Below are 11,964 nucleotides of genomic sequence, written 5' to 3'. Positions count from 1 at the left end.
ATGTAACAAGACAGAATTTAGAAGACAGAACCAAGAGAAGACAGAACCTACACACAGAACCTAGACACAGAACCTACACAGAACCTAGAGACAGAAGAACTTCGCTGGAGAGAATATGGCAAAAGATCCTGGACAAAAACTGGCCACAGAACCTAGAGACAGAACCTAGCGAGAGAACCTGGCTGAAGAACCTAGAGACTGAACCTGACTACAGAAATTGGCAAGAGAACCTGACTAGAACCTGGTGACTGAACCTGGCTGGAGAACCTAGCAAGAGAACATGGACACAGAACCTGGCTGGAGATCCTAAGCAGAACTTCGCTGGAGATCCAGACCAGAACTTGGCTGGAGATCCTGGCTAGAGATCCTGGCTAGGCTGCTGATCAACTGAAAGCTGTCTCTGTGTCATTCCTTCTTCGCCGACTCCATCCACACCTTTGGGGACCCCTGGACCTGCTGGGGTTGGACTCCGGCACCTGGGAGTAGCCCCTAACAGTTCCTGAAGGGTGTGGGGGTAAATCACGCCAGCTCCCTCCACCCTTGGGTTGGAGTCAGTGCTTTACCTGGTTTCCAAGAGCTTCCCCTAACCCACATCATTTCATCACCCACAGTGCTTGCTGCCTTAATAATGCATCCTTAATTGTCTGCCTTCTCTTTCCTTCCTGTACCACCTCCCAGCCCAATGTGAATATCCTTAACCCTTCCCAGATAAACTAGATGCCCTCACTCAATCCTAAACTTGGGCTCTGCTTTTGGGAGAATCTGATCAAGGACTTAAAGCCCTTACTATGGTTTCTATTCTCCCTACCTCTCTTTCTCTATCACTTCTCTGTGACTTTCTTTTCCTTTCCCAGTATTTATGGAGCACCTATTTTATGTCAATCACCAAACAATAGAGATGAAACACAGTTTCCTTGCCCTCAATAATCTCAGAGTGTAGCCAGTGAGATAGAACAGGATAAAGGAGATTGTAATACAGAGTGGTAAGTGGTCTAAGAGAAATACAGGGTGTTGTCAGAGTGAAATACAGAGAAACATACAGGACATCAGAAAAGTCTTCTTATCAGAGAAGGCAACCGCCACTGAAAAGCTATTGCAACAGCCCAGGCATGACATAATAAGGGTCCTGAGTTCAAGTGTTTGTAATCAGACTGAAAAGGAAGAAACTGATGAATGCATTATCACAAAAAAAAACAAAAACAAAAACAAAAAAAGACATGGCAGAACTTGTCAACTGAAAAGAAAAGGGAGATGTTATAGGCTGAATATTTGTGTCCCCACAAAATTCATGTGTTGAGCCCAGATATAAAACCACATGTATATGAGCAGATAATTTTCAATAAAGGAGCCAGTGATACACAATAGAGTAAAGAAAGCCACTTCAATGAATAGTGCTGGAAAAATTATTAAGTCATATGCCAAAGAATGAAGCTAGATTATAGTTTGTCCCATGTACACAAATTAATTCAAAGTGGATCAAAGATCTAAATATAAGATCTGAAACAATGAATTACATAGAAGAAAACGTAAGTACACAATTATGGATCTTGGTCATAGAGAACATTTTATGAATTTGACCCCAAAGGAAAGGGAAGTAAGACAAAAATAAATGAATGGAACTATATCAAACTAAAAAGCTTCTGCGCAGCAAAGGAAACTGACAACAAAACAAAAAGTCAGCCAACCAGACGGGAGATGATATTTGCAAACAATAGATCCAACAAGGTTTAATATCCAAAATACATAAAGAACTCATAAAACTCAACACCAAACAACCCAATTAAAAATGGGCAGAGGACCTGAGTCTCCCAGGTCCTACGAGGAAGACATACAAATAGCCAATAGATATATGAGAAGACGTTCAACCTCACTAGCAGTTAGGGAAATGCAAATCAAAACTACAGTGAGATGCCATCTCACACCTATTAGAATGGCTATTGTCAAAAGACAAGTAATAACAAGTGTTGAAAAGGTTGTAGAAAAAAGGGAATTCTTATTCACTGCTGGTGGGACTGCAGACTGGTACAGCCAGTATGGAAAACAGTATGGAGGTTCCTCAAAAAATTAAGAATAGAGCTACCCTATGAACCAGCAATCCCTCTCCTGAGTATGTACCCAAAAAACTCAAAAACATGTATTCACAAAGATATATGCACCCCTGTGTTCATTGCAGCATTATTCATGGTGGCCCACACATAGAGGTAACCTAAGTGTCCTGTGATAGAGGACTGGAAAAAGATGTGGTACACATCCACAATGGAATGCTACTCAGCCGTAAGAAAAGATGAAGTACTGTCATTTGCAACCACATGGACGGACTTTGAGAATATTATGCGAAGTGAAATACACCAGTCAGAAAAGGCTAAGAACCATATGCTTTCACTCATATGTGGGATATAAGACTGAAATTCATGGACACAAACAACAGTGTGGTGGCTGCCAAAGGGAAGCGGGTGGGGATAGGGAGGTGAAGCAGGGCTAATATATGGTGACAGAAGAAGATCTGAGTTCGAGTGGTGGGCACATGGTGCAATACACAGATCTTGTATCATAGAAATCTATACCTGAAACTTATATGATCCTATTAACCAATGTCACCCCAATAAATTTAATTTAAAAATGAAATTACATATTTGCTAATTTAAAAAATTTAAATCATAGTTGAAATAGGATAGTTCTTGCATTTAATTTGTGTGGGGCTTCTGAGAATACTTAGCTGAAATTTTGAAATTTGGAACCTCTGATGAGAAAGCAAAAGCTCTGTTATTATCCTGGGCTTTTAGAAATCTGTCTTCCTGTGAAATATGTGAGGAAAGGATTTCGTATTGATGCTCAAGATTTCAGAAACCTGGTTATGACAAGAAATCCTCCTATATGAGGCCAATCTTGGAATCAGTTCCATTTAAACCCATTATTATGTGTTAGACACTGGGAATAAGATGCAGCCCCCTCTCTCTTGGAGTTTACATGCTGGAGGTTGTGCTAGACAATAAGCAAGGAGAATGGAATAAATAAAATATAGAATAAAATATAAAAAGGGCTGTGAAGGAAGCAAGTTAGGTGCCAGTTACAGTATTTAAAAAATGATTTAACATTCTGGCTTTAACAGTCTGAATATCTTCTCCATTTGTGCTCACAGGGTAGACCTCAGAACAGTGGCATTGCTCCATTTCTAGAATAATGGCTGTGGGGAGCCAAGGTGGGAGGGGGACGTTTTCCCACACCACTGTGAAGAGTTACTCACTTGATTTGAGACCCCCTATCCCAGAATGAATTCCTCACCCTGCAAAACTCCATCTGCCTACATTTTGGAGTCATCACTGATTCAGTGGCAGCCCCGGTGCAATGCAGTGGTGAATTCAGAATCAGACATGGAGCCCTGGCCAGGTGGTTCAGTTGGTTGGAGCATGGTCCCATGCACCAAGGAGTTGCCGGTTGGGGTGGGTAGGGGAGGCAACTGATTGATGTTTCTCACTCATTATGTTTATCTCTGTCTTTCCCCGCTTCTACCCCTTCCTCTCTCTCTAAAATCAATAAACATATCCTTGAGTGAGGATTTAAAAAAAAAAAAAAGAATCAGACATGGATACTGAGAATTTTGAGAAAATGGCAACATTTTAGAACTGTAAAGTGTGTCTCCCTCCCCACCACCCTAACTGTTCATTTTGTAGGTTATCTACTTTTCCTGGAAGCAGTATGGCCAAGAGGAGGAAGACTGCCTCTCAGGTTGCAACTGTGAGGAGAGTTCAGATTGCCAGAGCTCGATTAGCACTTTTGAATTTCCTGGGATGACAGGCCCTGTGGCTTCCTTGGGAAGCACAACAGCACCTTCCCCCACCCCCCATGTCACTGTTCCTGGGCTGCTGGACTCTGGGCCACCCAGGTATGCAGCTCAAATCCTGCCTCACAGTGAGGAGGGAGGGGAGACCCTGGGAGAGGTAGCTGTCTTTTATTCAGGGGAAAAGGACCACTTGGTCCCTGGTGATTCTACTAAGAAGGCTCGCTCTTCTGAAGTCGCTCTCAGCCCAAGACGAATAAAGCTTACCTAAATAAAGGTTGGAACCTGAGGCGGGGGAGGGGTGCTTGGTTGCTAAGTGGCGCATACATGGCCTAGCTACCAATTGTGACGTGGCTGCCAATTGTTGGGCTCCTACTCAGCGTGTAGTGCCATCACCTCCTTTGCCTGGGAGGATCGCTGTGCCCCGGACCTATGCCTGTCATGTCTGGGTTGCACCTCTGGGCCTCACGGCTCCTGTTCACATGGCAGCTGATGTGGCTGCAAATCCAGGCGGCTCAGCCTCCGGCCCTGGACCCTGCCCTGCTGACCTCCATTCCCCCGGGGCCCATCGAGCCCTGGTCTTGGGATCAGCAAAACCCTATAAGTATATCTGAAGACGATGAACTTCCGTCATTCCAACAGGGAGCCTCAGCTCTGCCTCCAGAGGCCCCCGAGACAAGGGAAGCTTCTCCAAACGCCCAGGATGCTTCAGCTCAGCTTCCACCCCAACATGACGCCCAAGCTCAGTCTACTGTGTCCTCTGAGCCGTTGAAAGTGTTGTTAGTCCACCAAGGAGTTCCACTCTACCCTGAATGTGTTCAATCTTCCATCCAGCAGAAGAGCTCAGCCCCCACTCCCGTGTGTCTGGCAGGTGCACACTCTTCTCCAGTCCCTCAGAAGTGTCGAGCTCAGCCCCGGAAATCCTCTATGGATGTCATAGCTCAACCTTCAGTACATCAGGAGGCGACCGTCTCACCTCTCGGTTTGGGTGAAGCTCAGCATCCAGTGTTGCCTGTTATCAATGTTAAAGCTGTGGATCTGGGGGTTTTGATACCTTCAGAGCCCCCTACAGAGATGGAACCATCTGCAGCTGACAAGGTCTCAGTTCATCCTCCAAAGTTCACAGACGAGCTCAAGCCTCCATCCCAGCAGGAGACCCCAACTCAGCCTACTTCGGAGGCTGATGCCACAGCCCTGCAGCGAACTACAGCTCCTCCAAAGCCCCCTGAGGTGGCACTTCCACGTCCAGAGCCTGTTCAGGCTCAGCAGCCAACATTGTCTGAAGCCACATTTCAACCGTTGGACCTGGAGCTGACCGTCACTCCTGAACCTACTTTGGAAGCTGATGCCACAGCCCCCCAGCAGACTGCAACTTCCCCAAAGCCCTCTGAGGCGGCACTTCCGGAGCCTCTTCTGGCTCAGCAGCCAATGTTGTCCGGAGTCACAGTCCAGTCTGTGGACCCGGAAGTTGTCAAAACTCAGCAACGAGAGTCGTCAGAAACAGTTCCTCCAGTGACTGAACAGAGTGCCACCATGAACTTATGTGAGCTCTGTACCTGCAGTAATGGAACACTTTCATGTATTGGTCTCAGCCCAGACAGGAGACTCGACAGAGTGCCCGTGCCAGAGCCCAACACCTACAGTGGCACTTTTACTGTCTTAAACTTGCAAGGAAACTCTATTTCTTACATTGGTAAAGACACATGGAAGTCATACCATTTGGTTGAGAAACTAATTCTCAGTGGAAATAATTTGAGAGAATTGCATAAGGATTCATTTGAAGGCCTGCAGTCTCTCCAGTATTTGGACTTATCCTGCAATAAAATAGAATTTATTGAAAGGAATACATTTGGATCACTACCTTTCTTGCAACATCTGAATCTTAGTCACAATTTAATCACAAAATTGAGCTTTGGGATGTTTCAGGCCCAGCATGGAATGCAGTTTTTACACAAGTTGTCCAGACTGATGGAATCTAATGAACAAAATAAACTGACAAACGATATAGAACCTGAGACATGGAAATGTGGAACAGACTGATAGTTGTCAGAGCGGGGGGGAGTGTGTGTGTGGGGGGACTGGATAAAAGAAGGTGAAGATATTAGCCAAATAACATATATGCATATCCCAAGGACAGTGTGGTGAAGGCCTGGGGAGGGAGCTGAGGTTGGGTGGAGATGGGCAAAAGAGAACAATAACAAAGAATAAAGTTTGGTAATGAAAAAACCTTCTTGGTCTGAATGGGTTTTTCTTTTATTATGTGCCACTGACACATTGTGATAAAAAATAATGAAAATGTAAACAATTTGAATGTAGTATATCAAATCCTGGCAGAAAATTGTTTGTCATTACCAGCATCCTTCAAAGGAGAATAAATAGAAGCACAAACTCAAACATAAACCAACAGCAGAGAGTTCCAAATGATTTTTTTAACATTCTTATAGCTTTGCCAATCTTATTGTCTTAAAAGTACAATCAGTGTGTGCTCATCTTACAGCGAGACATACCCATGCATTATCATTTTATGTTCAGTTAAATTTGTTTTTATATCTACAAGGTATATAGCCCCCACTTGATCTGCATGACCTCGGGACAGCTAACGTTGACCTAATTATGTGGGTTTAGATTGGTATCTCCTCAAACTAGATCCTCTTGTTACCTTGCTGTTTCTCAGAATTATTATCATTTTTTCATGAATCCAGATTAAAAATCAATTTTATTTTGACCCCACCAGTCTTAGCTCAAGCTGTCATAATACTAGTAAATAGTATGAACAGAGTGGCTTAAACAACAGAAATTTAAATTTATTTCTCACAATTCTGAAGGCTGAAAAATCTAAGATCAAGGTGCTGGTAACATGGTTTCATTATGAGACTTCTGGCAGACATCTCGTGCTCATGTGACCTCTTGTGTGTGAAGGGGTTGAGGGAGGGGGGAAATAGAGTTCTCTAGTCTTTTTTATAAGGCCTCACTTTCATGACCTTACCTAATCCTGATTACCTCCCAAAGACTTCCATCTCCAAATTCCATCACAGTGGAGGTTAAGGTTTCAACATATGAATTTTGGGGGGTAGAAACAAAATTCATCGTATAACGTGCCCCTTTTCTTTTCAGTCCCCAAGTTTTGCCATGCCTTTCTTTGCGATACTGCATCTGTCCCTTTCCATTCCAATTATGACCACTTGAACTCAAGATCATAATTATTTTGTGCCTGGGCTATTGCGGTAGCTTTTTAATGGAATTTACTTCTAAAATTACTTATTTTTAATCCATCATGATTACAGTTAGTTCCCAGATCAATCTTCTTAAAATGACTGGTATTGTGTCAGTGCCTCGCTGAAACAAGTCAATGATTTCCAGTTGTCTAGAGATAAGGTGAGACTGCTTAATCTGGCAGAAGTCTCCCACAACGAGTCCAAAGATTTACCTTTTTATTGTTGTTTTACCAATGTGGATTTATTTGATCCTTTTTATTATCCGTATAGTATTTCACTGTGTAACTGTACCCCATTATAATACTAGATTCTCCTCTTCATATAGATTTAGTTTATCTCAGTTTTTATTTGCTAGCCAAGAACAGTTTAACAAATGTTCTGGTATCTGTCTCCTTTGGCTTTTCTTTTCTTTCCTTTTCTTTTCTTTTCTTTTCTTTTCTTTTCTTTTCTTTTCTTTTCTTTTCTTTCCTTTCCTTTTCTTTTTTTTTCTTTTCTTTTCTTCTCTCTCTCTCTCTCTCTCTCTCTCTCTCTCTCTCTCTCTTTCTCTCTCTCTCTTTCTTTCTTCCTTTCTTTCTTTTTCTTTGTGTGTGTATTGTCACTTTAATGTTATCACTTGGCAGAAAAGCTTCTAAATTTTCTTTTTTTTAATTAAACAATTGAAATATAACATATATAGTTTCATATGTACAACACAATGATTTGATATTTGTAAATATTGCAAAATAACCACCACAATAAGTCTAGTTAACATCCATCACCAATATAGTTACACATATTTTTTCTTGTGATGAAAACTTTTAAGGGTTGCTTTCTTACAACTTTCAATGTACAATGCATGCTGTACATTACATCCCCATGACTTAATATATCTTATAGCTGGAACTTTGTATCGTTTGACCATCTTAACCTATTTTGCCCACTCCCTCCCCACTCCATCTCCAGACACTACCAATCTGTTTTCTATATTTATGGGTTTTGTTTCTTTATTTTTATTAGATTCCATGTGTAAGTAAGAGCATATGGCATTACTCTTTCTAGGAATTATTTCACTCAACATGATATCCTCGAGGTCCATCCATATTGTAGCAAATGGCAAGATTGCCTTCCTAATTTTTCTTCAGGTTTTTGATTTCAGGTTCAAGTCTTTAATCCATGTTAATTTTTGTGAATGGGGTAAGGTAGTGGTCAGGTTTCATTCTTTTGCATGTGGCTCTCCAGTCTTCCTAACACTATTTATTGAAGAGACTATCCTTTCGCAGTTGTATAGTCTTGGTTCCTTTGTCATAAATTAATTGATTATAATGTGTGGTTTTATTTCTGGCTTCTCTATTCTGTTCCATTAATCTGTGTTTCTATTTTTATGTTAATACCATAAAATTTGGTTAATAGTTTGAAATCAGGGAGCACGATGCCTCCAGCTTTGTTGTTCTTTCTCAGGATTGCTTTGGCTACATGGGGTCTTTTGTGGTTACATACAAATTTTAGGATGGCTTGTTATATATCTATGAAAAGTGTCATTGGCCTTTTGATAGGAAATGCATTAAATCTATAGTTTGTTTTGGGCATAATGGACATTTTAGCAATATCAATTCTTCTAATCCATGATTATAAAATATCTTTCCATTAATGTGTGTCTTCTTCAATTTCCCTTCTTAGTGTCTTATAGTTTTTGGTATACAGGTCTTTTACCTCCTTGGTTAAATTTATTTCTTAGTATTTTATATTCTTTGATGAAGTTGTAAAGGCAATTGTTTTCTTAATTTTTCTTTTTTATAGTTTGTTTTAGTGTACGGAATAGCAACAGATTTTTGTTGATTTTTTATTCTGCAACTTTACTGAATTTGTTTATTAGTTCTAACAGATTTTTGGTGGAGTCATATTGTTATTGGTGGGGTGCTGTGTCCCCACTGATTACTGGTGGAAGTGGAGCTCTTGGGGTGCGACTGGGATAAGAATTTCCGGAGGCCCCCAGGGGAGGGTGAGGAATTGTGGAAAGTATGCTTTCACCTCCAGACCAGGGGCAGCAATGCTTAATGAATTAGCACCAGTGCTTCCTTGTTAAACTTCTGGAGAGTTACCTTGACCAATATAGTTACCTTGTGGGTCAAAGGACTGAATTGCTTATTAGTATTCATTGTTTATATGGTTAGAACATGTGAATAATAGTGATCATTATTTTCTTACATATATCCACAACATGTAAGATATCTTCTTTGTTTCTTCATTCATTAAGGTTATAACTTTACCCAAAAGCTATTAACATGCTTCTATTTATTCCGTCAAAACTCTTGCTAATTTTGCTAGTGGTTCTTTGGGCTTTCTATTTTCTTTTTTTAAAATATATTTTTATTGACTTCAGAGAGAAAGGGAGAGGGGAAGATAAAAACATCAATGATAAGAGAGAATCATTGATTGGCTGCCTCCTGCACACCCCCTACTGGGGATTGAGCTGCAACCCAGGCATGTGCCCTTGACCGGAATCGAACCTGGGACCCTTCAGTCTAGAGGCCGGATCTCTACCCACTGAGCAAAACCGGCTAGGGCTGTATTTTCTTTGTAAATGCTTGTTTTATTATTTTTACTTAAACTGAAAGGGGCTTTTAAGAACGTAATTTTCAGTCTCACTCTAAGTATTTGGAACATCTGTGCCAATTTCTCTCTTAATCTTTCAGGTTCTGGTTTCTAAAACAATGGCAAATGCTTCATATGCATCTATGTACTTTAACGACTCCATTAGAAGTTAATCTTCAGTGGTGAATAAGACTGCCAATTTTGTTTTTGAGCCAAATGAAATAAAGAGAAGTGAGACGTTTGACGTGAATGTCATGGTTTTGGGGCGGACATATGTTAAAAGAACATTTTTGTGATTTGCTGGCTCTCACTGAGCAGAACATTAGGCCCCCTATCAATTCCATGTGCTTGTTCCTAGATCTTGGTGCTCAGTGACACTTGCCATTGTTTGCTCTCAGAAAAGATTCTCTGATAGTTTTTAAAAAATAGTATCTAAAATGTATACTACTCTTTGCCCCTTCATTCAACAGAACTGACTTGAAAATGAGTAAGAGACATATTGTGAATTATACCCTATTACTCAGAGGATGTCATATAACACCTAGAATTTGTCCATGCCTTATGACGGGCATTTGACAAGGTGGTTTTCCAAGGATGGCATGTAACATAAAGTGAAGTGATGGAAAGCCTAAGCCATGGATACACTGAAGTCCATTGGATGTTGGTTCTGGAATGAGTATTCCTTTCCAAAAATACTGAAGGCAGACACCAGGCTTTTCAGAGTCCTCGCAGCATTATCTTAGTTTGAGAAGAACCCAGCGTGTTTGTATGTGTGCTAATTAAGTCAAGATTCTAGAAACCTGGGACAAAAGAACTATTTAAACCATGTTCAGAGCTCAAACAGCAGTCCTCCAGTCTTGGTGCCTGAGAGAAAGCCCTTCTCCTGTGTCCAGGGGGAGCCACAGCCCCTCTCTGCTCTCCCTACAGTCTCTGGTAAGCTCATACCAGGATCCACTGTCATCACCATTTCCCGGGCTCCCCAAGATCCTTAAGCTGCTTCCTGGTTCTTAATTGTATCAAGCTGTTTACTTTTCCAGAATGGGTAATCACCTTACCTTTTTCTTGTTTTCTGCCCCTTCTTCGATGTCTCCATCTTTCTCCTTGTCTTTTATCTTCAGAGATTCATCCCATCCTCCTTAGAGCTTTCTCTTCTTCATTGCCTTACAAGTTAAAAAAAAAAACAAACCTCATATACTATACTCCAACAAATACTATTAAGTTAAAAGAGATTACAGCTAGTATTGTGAGCCACAAATCACCTTTTAAAAACAGTATTATCATTATTTTTTCTACCAACTTGAGAAAACCCTCCACACAGCAGAATATAGACCCATTATTTAGTAGAGATGGGAATTCTTATGTATAACATAAAAAGGCAGCTAATAATTTACTGATGCCTTTAGATTGATTACCCAAATATTCATCTCTTACCACCAAGTAGAATGATAAATTCCTCTGTATTTAGAGTTGGCAGAGGCAGGGACACAAATGATTTTAAGGTAAGAAAAAAAGTAGTAATTTTTCAGTATTATGAACTCTCTGTTGCACAGATTGGTTTATATACATTATTACATTCAGTCCTCACAATGCATCTTGAATTTTTGCTTCAAGAACTTGTTCCTAGCAACTTGTTCCAAGTCAAGCTTCTACTAAGCTTGTTGGTAGCAATGATTTGAGTCAAAACCAGGTCTGCTATCTCTAAAGTTTACAGTTTTCATGATATCAGCTTTCCCCAAAGAGTGTGATAGGGAACAAAGTGCCAGTGGGAGATTTTCCCCCAAATGAAATGTTCTCTGATTAAGATTGAGAATTTCTGCAGTAGAGGACATGGCTTAATTTTGTAATTTTGTTTAACCAGAATGGGCAAACTTCATACTATATGACTTTTTTTAATAATTAATATTCTGTGGAGCTAATGCTGGTCTGTTGTAGTTTTTACTATGAACCTTCTTGGTTCATCAGAGCCCGGTTGAATTACGTTTTCTTAGTGTTCGTCTGGGCATTGTTTTTGTTTGATTAGTCCAGTCAGTAAACCCCAAGCACCTAGGAGTCCTGTTGTAGTAGGTTAAAAATATGGTCACAAATTCTTTGCAGCCCCTTTATCACGAGGACAAAACGATTTTCTCATCTCTTTGATCTGGGCTGACTCTGTGACTTGCTCTAACAGAATGTGGCTAAAGTGACATTGTGTGAGGCCTTGATCCCTCTCAGTATGCTGACCATGGAATTTTACTTCTGGAAGCCTACCTTTCCCCTTTGTGGATAAGTGGCCATGTCAAGGAAAATTGAGTACTTCTACCCAACTGCTAGACATATGAGTGACACCATCTTGAACCTTCCAGCAGAATCAGACCTCCAGTGGAATGCAGCCCTGTGAGTGAACCAGGTAAAACCTGCAGA

At 40.8% G+C, this 11,964-nt stretch overlaps 1 protein-coding gene across 1 annotated transcript; it reads left to right on the top strand.

Moving 5' to 3' along the window:
• The first annotated feature begins 4,219 nt into the window (after positions 1–4,219).
• On the top strand, positions 4,220–5,818 carry LOC118660731 (leucine-rich repeat-containing protein 37B-like). Its single transcript, XM_036318412.1, has 2 exons — positions 4,220–5,119; positions 5,270–5,818. The coding sequence occupies exons 1-2, from the start codon at positions 4,220–4,222 to the stop codon at positions 5,816–5,818; spliced, it is 1,449 nt and encodes a 482-aa protein (XP_036174305.1).
• The last annotated feature ends 6,146 nt before the right edge of the window (positions 5,819–11,964 follow it).

This window comes from Myotis myotis, unplaced genomic scaffold (genome assembly GCF_014108235.1).
Source record: "Myotis myotis isolate mMyoMyo1 unplaced genomic scaffold, mMyoMyo1.p scaffold_m19_p_7, whole genome shotgun sequence".
In the NCBI taxonomy this organism is placed as follows: Eukaryota; Metazoa; Chordata; class Mammalia; order Chiroptera; family Vespertilionidae; genus Myotis; species Myotis myotis.
Note: the sequence above shows the minus strand (reverse complement) of the source record. Positions and strands in the feature narration are given on the sequence as shown.

Coding starts and splice junctions, on each gene's coding strand:
- LOC118660731 (XM_036318412.1), top strand. CDS start 4,220: ATGTCTGGGTTGCACCTCTGGGCCTCACGGCTCCTGTTCACATGGCAG. Junction 5,120..5,269: donor CTCCTGAACCTACTTTGGAA/GCTGATGCCACA, acceptor CAGCAACGAGAG/TCGTCAGAAACAGTTCCTCC.